Here is an 18,800-nt window from a genome sequence, read left to right as displayed (position 1 = left end):
GGGCTCTTGGAGCTATAAGATCTGAGGAGGGACATGGTTAGTTTATAGTATCTTATAATTACTGGGTTGCAGAGGGTTCTGGGAGACCATGACACATGCTATCTACCATATAATTCAATAAGTATAACAAACATTATATTGTAAATTATTAAGTAGAAACAAAGGGTCTACAAAATCAAAATATATAACGAAATAAAAAATGTGGGGGCATAAATGCTCCTATGGTATGTCTTTTTCTTTTTACACTCATCATGTTACATGTTTCTAGCTAAACATTTTTACTGGGTATGCTAAACTAAAGAGGTGGTCCCAAATTGTGATGTCTTTCCTACACTAGAGGTGACTATAGTCACCTCAGTGATGAACGTCATAGAATTCACGAGGAACTGCATGGTTTCTTCAGTCCAAGAGTCAGGATGGGCCTATGGACCATGTGGATTCCCCAGGAAACATTAAGACTATTTCCCCCTTCAGCATCCCTGCTTTATTGCCTGAATACGCATGTTGGCTCCTAGTCTCTTGGGTCTTTCTTCTCTCCCTGATTGGGAGCTTGTATAACTCTCCGGAGTTGTAGATCCCTTAGGGAGTACTGCTACTCTATAAGGTGAAATGTTAAACTCATAATTCAAACTAGGGATATCTGGGCATTATTTTAGTATCCTTAGGTCCTTCTTTTAACTGTCTTAATTATCCCATAATTACAAACAAGAGAGTATATAATTTACATAAATAATATTCTCCAAATAATACTTGATTAAACATATGAAATAATTAATGAAGACGTTATAGCATTATTTACCCAACAGAATGGTTTACTATTGCATCGATCCATTAGCAAAATGAATAGTGGGAGATGTGTGACCTAATAACATCATTAAATGCATGACAAGGTTAACATTAAGAAATTTACACTTTATTTAGCAACAATATACATCTGTTATGAAATATAAGTAAAAATGCTCTGTAAAACTTGCATGGTGGACCATGCTTTGACCCTAGGGATGTGAGAAGCTTTGCAAGTTCAAAGTCAGGCTCCATAACTTAGTGAGGACGCATGCAACTTAGCAAACCCTATCTCTAAATAAAAAAGAAAAAAAATCTGTGGATGTAGTTTACTGATTAAGTGCCCGTAACTTTAAGGAGCTCTGAAAATTTTAAATTTTAAATTTCATATAAATCTTAAGAGACTCTGAAATAATCAACTCCAGTTGTGAAAAATGAGACTCTTTAGTAATTGTTGATTTATACTAAAATTATATCCTTTTAGGGATGCACAATTCTATACTTGTATTTTTTTATTTCTATCATATCACCTAAAGACGTTAAGAAAAATTTCAACAAATGTCCAAAGCGAATACCCATTTTCTACATTTAATGATTTTTTCCCTCCTAAATCCCAAATACTTCAAGGGATAGGCTATAGATATGAAACTTACCACCATCTTTATATTTGTCAAGGTGTTTTGTAAATATTTTGCTGTTATCTAAGGTACACACTTTGAACAGATGCTACTCCACATTTGCTACAGATATGAGGTCAGTAATTAAAAAATGTCGGAAATTTGAATACAGTCTTGGACACATTCTTTGGGTTTCCATATGCTATAAATCCTCCAGTGTTTTAAAAAAGATGGATCAATGGCCAAAAGATTTGCAAAAATTTTTCCGTACATCTTCTCACTCATATGAATTCTGAGGTTCTGAGTAGGGTGTGAACAACTATTGGAGACTCTGTCACCTATTTTATATTTATATGATTTCTGTACTATCATATCTCTGGTGTGAAATAGTGTTGACTACTTTGAAATAGGGTTGATTCATCCTTAAAGACACTGATGCAATGTTTTCATTGTAAAACTTCTCTCCAGTATAAAATCTATAATGTTTAGTAAGATGTGATCTTCAATATTAAAAGCTTTGCCATTCTTCACATTTATAGGACTTCTCTCTAATATGGGTTCTCTGGTGTCGAGTAAGTGATGATTGTTGATTAAAATCTTTGCCACATTCTCTACATTTGTAGGGCTTCTCTCCAGTGTGGATTCTCAGGTGCCGAGTAAGTACTATTTTTTGATTAAAACTATTGCCACATTCTTTACATCTGTAGGGCTTCTCTCCAGTGTGGATTTGCTGGTGTTGAGTATGTGATGATTTTTGATTGAAACTCTTGCCACACAATTTACATTTGTAGGGCTTCTCTGCAGTATGAATCCTTTTGTGACAATTAAGCTGTGAGATGCTATTAAAAGCTTTGCCACATTCTTTACATTTGTAGGGCTTCTCTCCAGTGTGGATTCGCTGGTGCTGGGTAAGTGATGATTTGTGACGAAAAATTTTGCCACACACTGTACACATGTAGGGCTTCTCTCCAGTGTGCATTCTCAGGTGCCGAATAAGATCTATTTTTTGATTAAAACTTTTGCCACATTCTTTACATTTGTAGGGCTTCTCTCCAGTGTGGATTCGCTGGTGCTTAGTAAGTGATGATTTTTCACTAAAACTCTTGCCACATACATTACATTTGTAGGGTTTCTCTCCAGTATGAATCCTGTTGTGGCAATCAAGATTTGAGTTTTTATTAAAACTCTTGCCACACACTTTACATTTGTAGGGCTTCTCTCCAGTATGAATCCTTTTGTGACAATTACGCTGTGAGATGCTATTAAAAGCTTTGCAACACTCTTTACATTTGTAGGGCTTCTCTCCAGTGTGGATTCGCTTGTGCTGAGTAAGTGATGATTTTTCACTAAAACTCTTGCCACACACAGTACATTTGTAGGGTTTCTCTCCAGTATGAATACTGTTGTGGCAATCAAGATTTGAGTTTGTATTAAAACTCTTGCCACACACTTTACATTTATAGAGCTTCTCTCCAGTATGAATCCTGTTGTGGCGATCAAGATTTGAGTTTCTATTAAAGCTCATGCCACACACTTTACATTTGTAGGGCTTCTCTCCTGTATGAATCCTTTTGTGACAATTAAGCTGTGAGATGGTATTAAAAGCTTTGCCACATTCTTTACATTTGTAGGGCTTCTCTCCAGTGTGGATTCGCTGGTGCCGAGTAAGTGATGATTTTTGACGGAAAATTTTGCCACACACTGTACACATGTAGGGCTTCTCTCCAGTGTGCATTCTCAGGTGCCGAATAAGATCTATTTTTTGATTAAAACTTTTGCCACATTCTTTACATTTGTAGGGCTTCTCTCCAGTGTGGATTCGCTGGTGCTTAGTAAGTGATGATTTTTCACTAAAACTCTTGCCACACACATTACATTTGTAGGGTTTCTCTCCAGTATGAATCCTGTTGTGGCGATCAAGATTTGAGTTTCTATTAAAGCTCATGCCACACACTTTACATTTGTAGGGCTTCTCTCCGGTATGAAATCTCTGGTAATTTTTAAGGCTTGGGTGTTGACTGAAACCTTGTCAAAATAGTTTACATATGTGGGGCATCGTTCCAGGGTGTGTCCACTGGTGACAAATAAGATTTGAGCTTTTATTAGAAGTTTTGTCACATTCTTTGCATTTGCATGGCATATCTCCTGTATGAACTCTGCGTTGTTGAGTAAAGTTCTTGAGTGCTTTGCATTCTTCACATTGGTAGGTTTTCTCTGCAGAATAAATTTTTTGGTGTTGAGTAAGGGTTGAAAAACTTTTTAAGGCTTTCCCACACTTTTTACATTTACAGGTCTCTCCTTCAGTCTAAATCCTCTGATACTTAACAAGTTGTAACTTTTCACTAAAAGTTTTTTCACATTCTTTAAATTTGTAGAATTTATCACTGTCATAGTATCTGCTGTGTTTAAAAAATATAGCAAAGCATTTGCTTGCTCAATATCTTCTATACATAGAGGGCTCTCTTTCTGTATATATTTTCTGGTATTAAGCAAGCTCTGCACTGTGGTTAAGAGCCCTTTCACATATCTTACACTTGCAGGTTTTCTCTTGGCTATGAATATTTTAATGAATACTAGTTTTTGATCACTGAAGCAAGACTTTCCTACATTTTTCATCTTGGTAAATTTCCTTCAGAAAAGGATTAGGATTTCTCTATATTCATAATTTTTATCACCAATATAAATATATTGGTCATTACTCAGGGTAGAAACATGGCTCTTTGTGTTACTTATAGCATTATCTATATAGTGCACTTTCCAAAAATCTGTATCAGAATTGTCATTGAGCAATAGTGGGGAAGTAGAAACATTTCTACAATTCTTAATATTATCCATTTGGGCACAAGGAGAAATTCAACTTTTGTTTCAGAAAAATGGACATTTTATAAAGAAACTCCCAAACGGATCACTTTTAGAAACAACTTTTCTGTGCAAATGTTTGAGTGGAATTTTAAATCAGTGCTACTTTTATAATTGGCCAAGTTGAAAACTGATGCATGGACTAGATTTCAAATTTTCCACTTTTCCTTTCAGTTCAAAAATGGCTGTGGATTTATTCTTAAAGACATATAAATCTCCTCAAAATCATTGGAATACATTGAATTTTTGTTTCAGATATTAATTGTCTCTGGTGTCTTTTGACCATAAAATTTTTATCATAAATAGGGACTACTGATTGATTTTGTCTATTATAATACAATTTTTGAACTTTACTCTCACCTATATTTTCCCATTGTTTTCTCGGTTGTATACAGTCAAAGTCACACTTTCCATATCTTCCCTCTCTCTCTTTTATTCCCTGCTCTGGGAAAATTTGTCGAGGATGATGAGAAGTCATGGATGTAATAAATAAAAATAACAAACATGTTTACTTACTGTACTGGGCTGAGTATATTTTGCAAACCTAAGAAATTACAGCAAAAAATACCATCAGCAGGGGAGGGGTATTTATTATTAAATCCAAGTCCATCAGTACTGTAGAAATATATAAATCAAATCAAAATACACACAGAAAATTATTTTGAAGATTTTCCTAATCATCTTTGTGTTCACAGTATCCAAGATGAGTACATTATTATGGAGAGTAATATAGTAGAGAAAAATACATTGTGTTACACAAAGATTTTCCTCCTTTAGAATATATTTTAAAAATCTACCAACTTTCTTCTCTTTCATTAAAATATAAAAACATAAAATATGTGAATATTTGGTGAGTGTTCAAAAAGGGGTTCCTGCTTACCAACAGAAAAAAAACATGGCTAAATCGACTGTAAGCAAAGTTATGAATCACTCAAAGGGAATAGTCAATTATCACTTAAAAGAAGTTTACTGAACTAAACCAACACACAAAAAACAGAATAAAAATTAGTCAAGAATTGTTAATAGTAATAAGCAGAAAATGTATGTTTAAAAACTTTCTGTAGAAAACGTCGGAAAGAGTCAGGAGTGGTTGTACATAGCAACATAGGAGGTTGAGCTAGAGCATCAAAATTTGAAGGCCAGACAAAGTAAAAAATGCAAAGTGCTAAATTACCCTTTAGTTCTCTTTCCAGTACTAATAAACACATCTCGAAAAATAGAAAAAATGAACATTCAAACAGCTCAGTTTTCTCTGTTGTAAAGACTTAAAGTAGGTTTTAATCCAACTTTTAAAACTCAGAATACTGAGAGCATCCAAGAGAAAAAGATGGGTCACCTAGAAATGTGTAACTATATAATTGTGAAATCAAATCTTCACAACACAGGAAGAAATTTGAGTCTATCTATATTCAAGGGATGAAAGAATAAAATTATCAACCAAGACATTATATTCACAGCTACTATCTTTCAAAAGAGAAGGAAAATGAAGACTTTAAACATATAAAAATATACACACTATTCATCAACACTGGATCTGTTCTCCAAAATGTACTAAAGGTAATCCTTCATAATAAAATGTAAGTGCACACCATCATAAGTCATATAAAATTTTAAACATTTCTTGGCAAAAATAATTCTATTTTATTGTAATGACAGGTCTCCAAACATGTAATTTTGCAATAGAATTTGAAAGAAAAAAGCATACAACAATACTGTTAATAGGCATATATACCTGTAACAAAAATATTATTTTAATAGGACACATAAATATATTCAGTTTTTTAATAAAGTGAAGTTAGTTAATACTCATACAAAGTATGAGTACGAAATTCTTCATTTTTAGAGTTTTTTGTTGGCAAATGCAGATTACAAAATTCTGATCAAAACAAAACTTGGATATCTGAATTAACTCTAAATATTGCAATTGTACATAGTCTACAGGATACTCTAAATCCAAGAACACACACATAATGAAAGCAAAGGGAAATAATAATGACACATACAAAAGTGATCAAACAAAACCTGGGCTGTCTAAATTATAGTACATAAAGCATAGTTTAAGACAGTTATAAAACATAGAAGGCACTTTAAATTAAAAATAACTTTGAAAAGAGGCAAAGAGAGAAAAGGATCCTATCCCTAGGTTCTGAATTAAGAGTAAATACATTCGCTATGTACTTCATACTTCCCCAAAACACAAAGAAAACACCGAGAGGGTTGAATGAAAACAAAGAATCACTGACATACTAAGAGACATCAATCCCCACTTACTGAAAAGGGAAATACAGTGAAGCAAAATGGTAATCACAAAGCATAAGACTTTGAAAATATTTTGAAACTACTGTAGAATTATAGAATCCCTGTTCTTAATCACAAGTGGGATATTATGCTGGCTAGATCAATTTTATATCTTAAAGGTTAATAAATATTTAAGTGATAGTTATTTTGTAACCAACATGGAATAAATATTTGAAGTCAAAAGTGGTAGGGATTTTCAAAAATCCCTAAATATGTGTCAGTTGATTGAACACTCTTGGGCATACTTATGTTCAAAATTGAAAGATTAAATTTATAGATGTTTATATGACTTAAAGTTAACTAGAGGCTCCATGTAGTATTTGTCAACCTCCTATTGTTAAATAAAAATTTTTGCAGAGAAATCTATTCTTTAAATTGTATAAATATCCCCCAAAATACAAATAAGACTATTTCCCTGCTAAAAAAAAATATATTAAAAGTTACAGCATCCAATTGTAAATGCAAACATGGAGTCAGGTAAATGGAGTTCTTAGTGAGTGTGGCAATAAGCCCTCACATCAATAGCAAATTAAAAACATCGCACACCAGTGTTGTTAGATTGTTATTCAACAGAGCCATCATGGGGGACGCAAACCAAATATCCCTTGAGAAGAATGATGAGCCATATTGGAATATAGAAACTATAGAACTTTGAAGTCAAAGAATTTATTCTAATTATAAATTTTACAAAATGTATGTATACTAGGTTAACTGAAATGTCACTGAAAGAATACTGCAGAATTATAGAACGTGAAAACATCTGTAAACTAAAGAAGCAGCTTTCTGAACAAAAGAGAATAGTATTGTGATGAGATGACAGAAATGAGTCCTTGCTTTCTAGGCATTCTTTCTTTCTTTCTTTTTTTTTTGAGATGTAAACTTTGTAGAGATCTATTAATAAAAATTTAAATTAATGTTACTGAAATGTGTATTTAAAATGTTGGAGACAGTAAGTTTTATTTTGCGGTTTTCATTACAATGAAAATTAAAAGATAAAGAGAATTGCAACATTTCTCAAAGCTATATTTCAAATAATGTGGTCTTTATCCTATAAATAAGAACAAGCTCATCCATATACAAATGATGGGCATGCATGTAATCTCAGCTACTAGGAAGTCTGAGGCAAGTGAATTGCAAATTCAAGACATCCTCAATAACTTAGTGAGAACCTCTCTCCAAATATGAGGTAAAAGGACTTTGGGTATAGTTCAGCATGAGAGTATCACTGCCATCAATCCCCATTACATTTATGCATAGAAAACTTCAATTTCTACATACATGTGCAGAATCAAAAGCCAATCAAGATAAAATACAAAAGTCATGGACAAAAGAGGCTTAATATTTATACAAGCAAAAGCACATATAATATTATTGGCAATAAAAACATGAATCATACACATCTTAGTTTGTGAAGCATTTAACTAATATGAGGAAACCCAATCCTTAACAGGGAACCTACTGTATACAATTAAAAAACAGAAAAAAAACAAGCAATTTGTAAATATCTACCAATGTATTATTTTACAAATCGTCTAACTCAAATAAAACTTACACTGTCTCTCAAAACAGCAGTCTTTGTCCAAATTGACATTCATTCCATGGCAGATAATTTCACAGAAAATCCATTACACACATCAGAAAAAACACTGATAAGGAAATTTTAGTGAAAAAATGTACAAATAAGATTAGAGAAACTGCCTTATGATAGTAATGTATTGCAATGGGTGGACCTAGAGGTCTCCAGAAATGTGCAAAACTTTTATGCAAATAATGGAAGAAGGGCTAGAGGTGTAGAGTCGTGTTAGAGAGCTTGCCTAGCATGTGTGAGGCCCTGGGTTCAATTCTCAGCACCATATATGTATAAATAGGAAATTCATTAACAACTAAAAATATTTTTAAAAGAATCTGAAGAGCTGTCAGATAATATTGATACTCACAAGGCAAGGGGAATGTTTTGTTGTTAATTTGAATGTATGGAGGAAAAGCAGGATACTACATAATTTTAAAGCACAAAACACAGGACAGGTTTTTCTGATAACAAGAGAAAGAATTCAAAGCTTCTCAAAAATATTTTCTGCTGGATAACGTCTCAATGAACATTTTTGATTATAGGCTTCCTCCCCTACCTCAACTATGTCCTCTGCTATATGCGGGCTACAGGATTTGACATCACTGCATTCCTCTAAGTCAACCATATGTCAAGTGAAAGATATATATATCTTGCCACCAAAAGAAAACATTAATGGTGAAAAGAAACATCATTAACATTTCTTGTCAGCACCAAGAACTACCCCATCTTCTTTATTGAAAGCATAAATCTGCAACACATTCTTTTGGAGAACTTCCCAAAAGATCTACTTCAAGGGAAGAAAATTAAATAATGATAATTAGGAATTTTGAAGGAAAGTTATGCTCACCCACGAAGACTAGGTTGCTGTAGTTCTCCAACATCACTTCTCTATATAAATTCTGCTGGGCAGGATCCAGGCATTCCCATTCCTCCTTAGAGAAATCAATAGCGACATCCCCGAATGTCAATGGCTCCTGAAATAAAAATTGTTAGATCAATAGAACATGGACCAAACCTCTATTCAGTTTTTAATTTGAATTAAGAGTTTGTAGAACTGACTGTCATGTAGGAGAGTGACTTTAATTATGTAATAAGATACTTTCCATTACCTAATTCAGAAGAAAATACATGAGTCCAAATACAGTATATATATATACCATATCAGAGTGATGTGAAGGATATATACCATAACCCAAGCACTGAATAAAAGCCCAACTCCTAACTTTTGTGTCATCAGTGAATGTGAAATTTGGCGGACATTTCAGATGCAAATCAGACTTCTCAAACATATTCTCATAAGGTGATTGTGTACAAGGGAGAAAAAAGACTGGTTAAATAGCTTTGGAAAACAGTCTTGTTCCTATTCTCTCTGCTTTCTATCCATGAGATAGATTGAGCTCCCCAATACAATTAGTTTCAAGTATCATCCATGAAACATTCCCAATGTGTAAAATATTCATAAAATATTAATGTTTGGAGACAGGTAAAGTGACACTTCTACCTCGTGAAAAGACAAACTTGAAATATTTCAAGTTCTATAAGCAGTTCAACGAATGAATCAGTTTGGTAGAATAGAATGAACAATGGGTCACAGAAGACTTCAAGGTGGAGATTAAAAAATTCTTAGAGGTAAACAAGAACATAGACACAACATATCAAAATCTCTTGGACACCATGAAAGCAGTACTAGGAGGAAACTTCGTTGCATGGAGTTCATTCCTTAAAAGAAGAAAAAGACAATCATTAATCTCATACTTCATCTAAAAGCCCTAGAAGAAGAAATCAACAGCACAAGCAGTAGAAGGCAAAAAATAATTAAAATTAGAACTGAAGTTGAATTAAAAGAAACAATTAAACCTTGACAAAAAGTTGGTTCTCTGACAGACCCCTAGCTATGCTAATGAAGAGAAGGAGAGAGAAAATTCAAATTACCAGCATCCATGATGAAAAAGGCAGTATCCCAACAGACACCTCAGAAATAAAGAGGATATTTAGAAATTATCTTGAAAATGAATATCCCAGTAAAATAGAAGACATTGAAGGCATGAACAAATTTCTTAAGTCATTTGACGTGCCCAAATTGAACCAGGAAGACATACACAATTTAAACAGACAAACATTAAATGATTATATACAAGAGCCATCAGAAGCTTATCCACCAAGAAAAGCCCAGGCCCAGAAGGACACAATGCCGAGTTAAACAAGACCTTTAAAGAAAAAATTAAAAATACCAATATTCTTCAATTTATTTCAGAAAATACAGAAAGAAGCAGCACTTCCAAACACATTCAATGAGGCCAATATCACCCTGATCCTCAAACCAGGCAGGGACAAATGAAAGAAAGAAAACTTCAGGCCAATATCTCGAATGAACATAGATGCAAAAAGTCTGAATAAAATTCTGCCAAATTAAACACAAAAACATATTAAAAAGGTCGTGCACGAAGATCAAGTGGGGTTTGTCCAGGAATATAGGGTTGGTTCAATATATAGAAATCAATAAAGGTAATTCATGACATCAATAGACTTAAAAATAAGAATCATATGATCACCTCAAGAGACACAGAAAAGCCATTTGACAAAATACAGCACCCTTTCATGTTCAAAAAATTAGAAAAACTTGAGATAACAGGAACATACCTCAACAACATACTGGCTCTCTACACTAAGCCTCAGGACAACATCATTCTAATGAGAAAAACTAAAGGCATTCCCTCTAAAAACTGGCACAAGACAGGAGAGCTCTCCCTCACCATTTCTATTAATCATATTTCTTGAAACACTGGCCAGAGCAATTAGACAGATGAAAGAAATTAAAGGAATAACTACAGGAAAAGAACTCAAATTAGCACTATTTGCGGACAATACAATTCTATACCTAGAAGACCCCAAAAGCATCACCAGAAACTTCTAGAACTAAAAATGAATTCAGCAAAGTAGCAGGATATAAAATTAACACACATTAAAAAAGGCATTTCTGTATATCAGTGACAAAGCCTCAAGAAAGAAATAAGAAAACCTACCCCATTTGCAGTAACTTCAAAAAAAGAAAACATTAGATACTTGGGAATCAACTTAAGAAAGAGGTGAAAGATCTATACAAGGAAACCTACAGAACCCTAAAGAAAGAAATCAAAGAAGACCTTACAAGATGGAAAGATCTACCTTACTCTTGCATAGGCAGAATAAATATTATCAAAATGACCATACAACCAAAAGCACTGTACAGATTTAATGCAATTCTGATCAAAATCCCAATGACATTTCTCATAGAAATAGAAAAAGCAATCATGAAATTCATCTGGAAAAATAAGAAGCCCAGAATAGCTAAAGCAATTATAAGCAGGAAGAGCAAAGCAGGTGGTATGACTATACCAGACCTCAAACTATACTACAGAGCAATAGTAACAAAAACAGCATGGTATTGGCACTAAAACAGGCCAGTAGACCAATGGTACAGAATAGAGGACACATAGACTAACTCACAAAATTACAATTATCTTATATTAGACAAAGGTGCCAAGAACATGCATTGGAGAAAAGATAGCCTCTTCAACAAATGGTGCTGCGAAAACTGGAAATCCATTTTCAAAAAACTGAAATTAAAACCCCATCTCTCACAATGCACAAAACTCAACTCAAAGGGGATCAAGGACTTACAATTTAAACCAGAGACTCTGCATCTAATAGAAGAAAAATAGGCCATAATCTTCATCACATGGGGCTAGGCGGCCCCAACTTCCTTAATAAAATGCCTATAGCACAAGAATTGAAACCAAGAATCAACAAATGGGATGGATTCAAATTAAAAAGTGTCTTCTCAGAAAAAAATCTGAGGTGAACAGAGAGCCTACATCCTGGGAGTAGATTTTTACCCCTCACACACCAGATAGAGAACTAATATCTAGTATATAAAGAACTCAAATGCTAAGCACCAAAAAAAAAACCAATAATCCAACCAACAAATTGGCCAAGGACCTGAACAGACACTTCTCACAAAAAGATGCAGAATCAATCAACAAATATTTTAAAAAATGTTCATCATCTCTTGCAAGTAGAGAAATGCAAATCAAAACCACTCTAAGATATCATCTCACTCCAGTCAGAATGGCAGCTATCATAAAGACAAACAACAAGTGTTGGCAAGGATGTGGGGAAAACAGCACACTCATACACTGCTGGTGGGACTGCAAATTGGTGCAAACAACATGGAAAACTGTATAGAGATTCCTTAGAAATCTGGGAATGAAAAAACAATTTCACCCAGCTATTCCTCTTCTCGGACTATTCTCAAAGGACTTGAAAACAGCATACTATAGGGTCATAGCCATGTCAATTCTTATGGCAGCACAATGCAGAATAGCAAACTGTGGAGCCAACCCAGATGCCCTTCAGTGGATGAATGGATAAAAATATGGGGCATATATACACAATGCAATTTTACTCAGCAATAATAAATTCATGGCAATTGCAAGTAAATGGATGGTATTGGAGAAGTGAAGTTAGGCAAACCCAAAAAATAAATGTTGAATGGTTTCTCTGATATAAGAAGGCGGACTATAGTGGGGTAGGGAGGGGGAGGTTAGGAGGAATAGATGAATTCTACATAGGGCAGAGAGGTTGGAGGGGAGGAGAAGAGGCAGGGGATTAGCAGTGATTGTGGAATGTGATGACACCATTATCCAAAGTACATGTATGAAGACCCAAATTGGTGCCAACATACCTTATATAGAACCAGAGATATGAAAAACTGTCATATATATGGGTATTCAGATTTGTATTGCAGAAAGAAACGAGTACATATATAATGGCATAAATTAGCACGAATATACTTTCTGTACAGGGATATGAAAAATTGAGCTCTATGTGTGTGGTAAGAATTGTAATGCATTCCACTGTTGTCATGTATTTAAAAAAATAAATTTTTAAAAAAGAATGGTATTGAAACCAATTGGGGAAACGATAAGCCTACATGGCTATATAACTTAAAAACACAGAGCTGGAAGGGAAGATGCATGAACAACATGAGAAACCAAGAAAGAATGTGCCCCAAACAAAGATGCTACATTATTAGAATCCATGATCAGAATAGCAGGATAAATGGGAGAAGGTACATAATTTTCTGTGAATTAAAGGATTATATGAGAGCAAATACAGGCAACAAAGGATTATTTTGATAAATACTTACATAAGCAAATACAGAAAGCAAAAGATTCCTTCAATATGCACATAGAGATTTTGAAAAAAAACAGAGATCCTTGAAATGAAGGAAATAGTAAACCAAATTAAGAACTCAATAGGAAGAATCTCCAACAGGATATATCACTTGGAAGACAGAACCTCTGACATTGAAGGCAAAATATATAATCTTGAAAAAATAAAGTTGACCATAGTGAAGAGGTAAGAAACCATGAGCAGAAGATTCAAGAATTGTGAGATAATATGAAAAGACCAAATTTACCAACTATTGGTATAGATGAAGGCAGAGAGGTCTAAACTACAGTAATGGACAATCTATTCAATGAAATAATACCAGAAAAATTTCCAAACACGTAGAGTGAATTGGGAAATCAAATACAAGGATCATATAGGACACCAAATGAACAAGATCACTACAGGTCTACACCCACACAAATCATAATGAAAACACCTAGGATACAGGAGAAGCAGAGCATTTCAAAAGCCACAAGAGAAAGGAATCAAATTACATATGGGGAAAACCAATCAGGATCTCTGATTTCTGAACTGAGACGCTGAAATCTACAAGATCCTGCAACAATATAAACCAAGCTCTGAAAGAAATGGATGCCAACCAAGAAGCATACCCAGCAAAATTAAATTTTGATTAGCAATTAGATATTGATTCAGATGTTATTTTATGAGAAAATCAAAACCTTCCATCATACACAAAATTTAAAAAAATTACAATGAGAAACCTGCACTATAGAACATCCTTGGCAAAATATTCCATGAGGAGGAAATGAACAACAATAAAAAATCAGAAAAGGGTAGTATCACTCTAAAGGAAAAAGCTATCAAAGAGAAACTGACTTAGTTAAATACCAAAAATAAACAAAAATAAATGGGAATACAAATCTTGTCTCAATAATAACCCTGAAAGTTTAGTTCCAACTCAGCAATCAAAAGACAGGCAATTTGGATAAAAAAGACCAACAATATGCTGCCTCCAAGAGACTCATCTCATAGGAAAAGACACACACAGGCTGAAGGTGACAGGTTAAAAATAAAATATATCACTCAGGCTGGGGCTGGGACTGGGGCTCAGGGGTAGAGCACTCACCTAGCACATGTGAGGCCCTGTATTGGATCCTCAGCACCACATAAATCTAAATAATAAAGGTATTGTGTTCATATACAAAAAATAAATATTAAAGCACATACCACTCACATGGACTGTGGCGGTAAGCAGGGGTTTCCATTCTTATATCACATAATGTGGACTTCAAGTTAAAGTTAATCAAAAGGGATAAAGGAGGACACTACATACTGCTTAAAGGAACCATACACCAACAAGACAGAACAATTATAAATATACACACCCCCAAAACAATGGAGCATCTATGTTCAAACAGACTCTTCTCAAGTTTAAGGGCCAAGTAGACCAAAAGACAATAATTCTGGGTGACTTTAACACACCTCTTTTACCACTGGATTGATCTTCCAAACAATATCCAGACAGAAACTATAGAACTCAATAATACAATCAACAACTTAGATTTAACTGACATATATAGACTCTTTCATCCTTCAACAGGTGAAGACACTTTCTTCTCAGCAGTAAATAGACCATATGTCATGCAAAAAGCAACTCTAAGCAATAGAGAAAAGTAAAGAAACTACCCTGCATTCTATCAGATCCTAATGGAATGACATTAGAAATCAATAATAAAAATAGAAGCTACTCCAACACCTGGAGACTAAACAATATGCTAGTGAAGGAACAATGGGTTGCAGAAAACATCAAAGAGGAGATTTTAAAATTCTTAGAGGTGAATGAGGACACAGATACAATATATCAAAATCTCTGGGACACTATGAAGGCATTACTAAGAGGAAAGTTTATTGCATGGAGTTCATTCCTTAAAAAAAGAAAAAGTCAAATAAATGACCTAAAAGTATATTTCAAAGCCATAGGAAAAATAATTAATCAACCCCAAAAGCAGTAAAGAACAGAAAATAATTAAAATCAGAGGTGAGATCAATGAAATTGGAACAAAAGAAGCAAATAAAAATTGACAAAGTGACTGGTAATGGTACCACCATTTGACCCAGCTATCCCACTCCCTGGTCTATACCTAAAGGACTTAAAAACAGCATACTACAGGGACACAGTCACAATGTTTTTAGCAGCACAATTCACAAGAGTTAAACTGTGGAGCCAACATAGATGTCCTTCAGTGGATGAATGGATAAAGAAAACATGGCATTTGTACACAATGGAATATTACTCAGCAATAAAAGAAAATAAAATCATGGCATTTGTAGGTAAATGGGTGACATTGGGGAAGATAATGCTAAGTTAGCCAAACCCAAAATAAAAAATGCTGAATGTTTTCTCTGATATAAGGAGGCTGACTCATAGTGGGGTAGGGAGGGGGGCATGGGAGGAAGAGATGAATTCTATTTTGGGCAGAGTCGTGGGAGGAATAGGGAGGGTGAAGAGATTAGCAAGGATGGGGGAATATAATAGACATCCTTATCCAAAGTACACGTATGAACACATGAATTGATATCAACATACTTTATATACAGAGATATGAAAATTGTGCTGTATATGTGTAATAAGAATTGTAATATATTGTGCTGCCATATATTTTAAATTTTTTTTTAAATTTTCAAAATGAAAAGTTGGCTCTTTGAAAAACAAATACATTTGATAAAACCTTATCCATGCTACCGTAGAGAAGGAGAGAAATACTTCAATTACTAAAAATCCATGATGAAAAAGGAAATATCACCATGAACATTAGAGAAATACAGAAGATAAGTAGAAATTATTTTGAAAATTTGTATGGCAATAAAACACAATATATTGAAGTCATCAACAAATGTCTAGAATCATGTGACTTACCAAAACTGAATAAGTTAAACAGATCATTTTCAAGCAATGAAATAGAAGACACCATCAAAAGCCTACCAACCAAAAAAATAAACAAATAAATTCCAGGACTCAATGGATACAAGACTTCAAAGAAGAACTAACACCAACACTCCTCAAATTATTCTATGAAATATAAAAAGAGGGAGCACTTCCAAACTCACTCTATAAGGCCAATATCTCCTTCATTCTAAAATCAGACAAACACAGAAAAGAAAGTGTACTTCAGACCAATACCTCTAAAAAGCAGAAGCAAAAATTCTGAATAAAATTCTGGCAAATCAAATACAAAAACATATCAAAAAGATGGTTCATCATGATGAAGTGGGATTCATCCCTGGGATGCAAGGTTGGTTCAACATACAGATATCAATAAATGTAATTCATCACATCAGTAGATTTAAAGATAAGAACCTTATGATCATCTCAACAAATGCAGAAAAAGCATTTGACAAAATACAGCACCCCTTCATGTTCAAAACACTAGAAAAACTAGAGATAACAGGAACTTCCCTCAACATTTTAAGGCTCTCTATGCCAAGACTCAGCCAACATCATTCTAAATAGAGAAAAACTGAAGGCATTATCCTCTACAATTGGAAACAAGACAGGGATGCCCTCTCTCACACTTCTATTCAATATAGTTCTTAAAACAATGCTGATGATATGATTCTGTACCTAGAAGACTCAAAAAGCTCCACTAGAAAACTTCTAGAACTAGAATTCAGCAAAGTAGCAGGATATAAAATCAACACCCATAAATCAAAGGCATTTCTGTATATCAGTGACAAATCCTCTGAGAGAGAAAAGAGAAAACCTACCCCATTCACAATATCCTCAATTAAAAAGGATACTTGGGAATCAACAAGAGGTGAAGGATCTATACACTGAAAACTATGAAATACTAAAGAGTAATCAAAGACCTTAGAAGATGGAAAGATTTAACTTGATCTTGAATAGGCAGCATTAATATTATCAAAATGACCATACTACCAAAAGCACTATACCGGATAAAAAAAATGTGGCTCATATACACAATGCAATATTACTCATCATTAAAAAAGAACAAAATCATGCCACTTGCATGTAAATGGATGGAGTTGGAGAAGATAAATCTAGGTGAAGTCAGCCAATCACCCCCCAAAAAAATGTTGAATATTTTCTCTGATATAAGGAGGCTGACTCATAGTGGGTTAGGGAGGGCGAGCATGGGAAGAATAGATGAATTCTAAATAGGGCAGAGGGGAAAGGGAGGACACAGGGGATTAGCAAGGATGATGGAATGTAATGGACATCTTTATACAAAGTTCATGCATGAAGACTTGAATTGAGTGTCAATATACCTTATATACAAAGAGAGATGAAAAATTGTGATATATATGTGTATTAAGAGTTGTAATGCAAAAAACTCCATGTAGAATGGCATAAATTGATGTGAACATACATTATATACAGAAATATGAAAAATTGTGCTCTATGTGAAATAAGGATTATAATGCATTCCACTGTTGTCGTGTATTTAAAAAAATAATAAAAAACATTAAAAAATCATGATCTAAAAAAATCTAGGAAAAAAGAAAACAAACAAACAAACTAACTAACTAACTAACTGAGATAGGATGCATTTGGTGCTACACACCTGATATATCCAGTGGTCTGGAGGCTGAGGCAGGGGGATCACAATTGTAAAGCTTACCCTAGCAACCGAGTGAAACCCTGCCTAAATTTAAAAATAAATAGGCAGTAATAATTTTTAAAAATTAAGAAAAAATTAAATTTTTTTAAATAAAAATTTTAAAAGGACTGAGAATAGTGTTCATTAATAGGGCACCCTGCTTCCAATCCCCAGTTTCACAAAAGGAAAAAAAAGAATGAAAAAAAGTCCTTTCCAAAGTTACAGAAAAAAATATTTTTAAATTTATACATTGTATATGTGAAAAAAAATTCTATTCCTCAAATGACTCCATTAAAGAGAACAAGGAGAAGTGACAGATGAAAGAAACCAATTGCCTCACCTTTAACCCAACTCTTCTAAGAAAGGAGAACAGAGACTACAAGAGAAACGCAGGCAAGAGCCGTGAACAGCCCCTTCAAATGGCAGGTATCTAAATGTCCCTTCATCACAAAGCAATCAACGTCTTTAGAAAGGAGGGACTGCACCATAAAGTCACATTGAACACAAATTGAGACAGTGTTGAACAACATGTGGGGTTATCATGAAGGTCCACAGAAACAGATGTGGACACCTGTCCATATGGGGACACAGCACACTCCTCCAGAGCCTGGTGACAGAGGATGTCCATTTGGTAATAGACAAATAATAAACCATTGAAAATAACCATTTATGGAAGTTAGCCACATTTTGTTTGCCATATTGCATACAGTTTGACCAATACTATGAAACACCATGTCAGTTTTATATAGCTGTCACATAAATGTCACATTTCACATATAAGCATACTTAAATAGTACATCTGCAGAATTTGAAAAAAAATACAAATTCAGATCAGCAAAAGACTGAATTGAACATCCTGGGAATAGATGATAGGACTCC

The 18,800-nt window shown here is 34.0% G+C and overlaps 1 protein-coding gene across 1 annotated transcript in view; it reads right to left on the bottom strand.

The window, feature by feature from the left end:
* Positions 1-1,908: 1,908 nt before the first annotated feature.
* The window catches only part of LOC144371257 (uncharacterized), a 35,419-nt gene continuing 18,527 nt past the window's right edge, over positions 1,909-18,800 (bottom strand). Inside the window, exon 2 of the mRNA XM_078033665.1 lies at positions 1,909-3,390. Within this exon, the coding sequence (XP_077889791.1) occupies positions 1,909-3,390 (1,482 nt within the window). The remainder of the gene's footprint in view (positions 3,391-18,800) is intronic.

This window comes from Ictidomys tridecemlineatus, chromosome 16 (assembly GCF_052094955.1).
Source record: "Ictidomys tridecemlineatus isolate mIctTri1 chromosome 16, mIctTri1.hap1, whole genome shotgun sequence".
NCBI lineage: Eukaryota > Metazoa > Chordata > Mammalia > Rodentia > Sciuridae > Ictidomys > Ictidomys tridecemlineatus.
The sequence above is the reverse complement of the archived record's forward strand: the minus strand, read 5'-3'. Positions and strand labels throughout refer to the sequence as shown.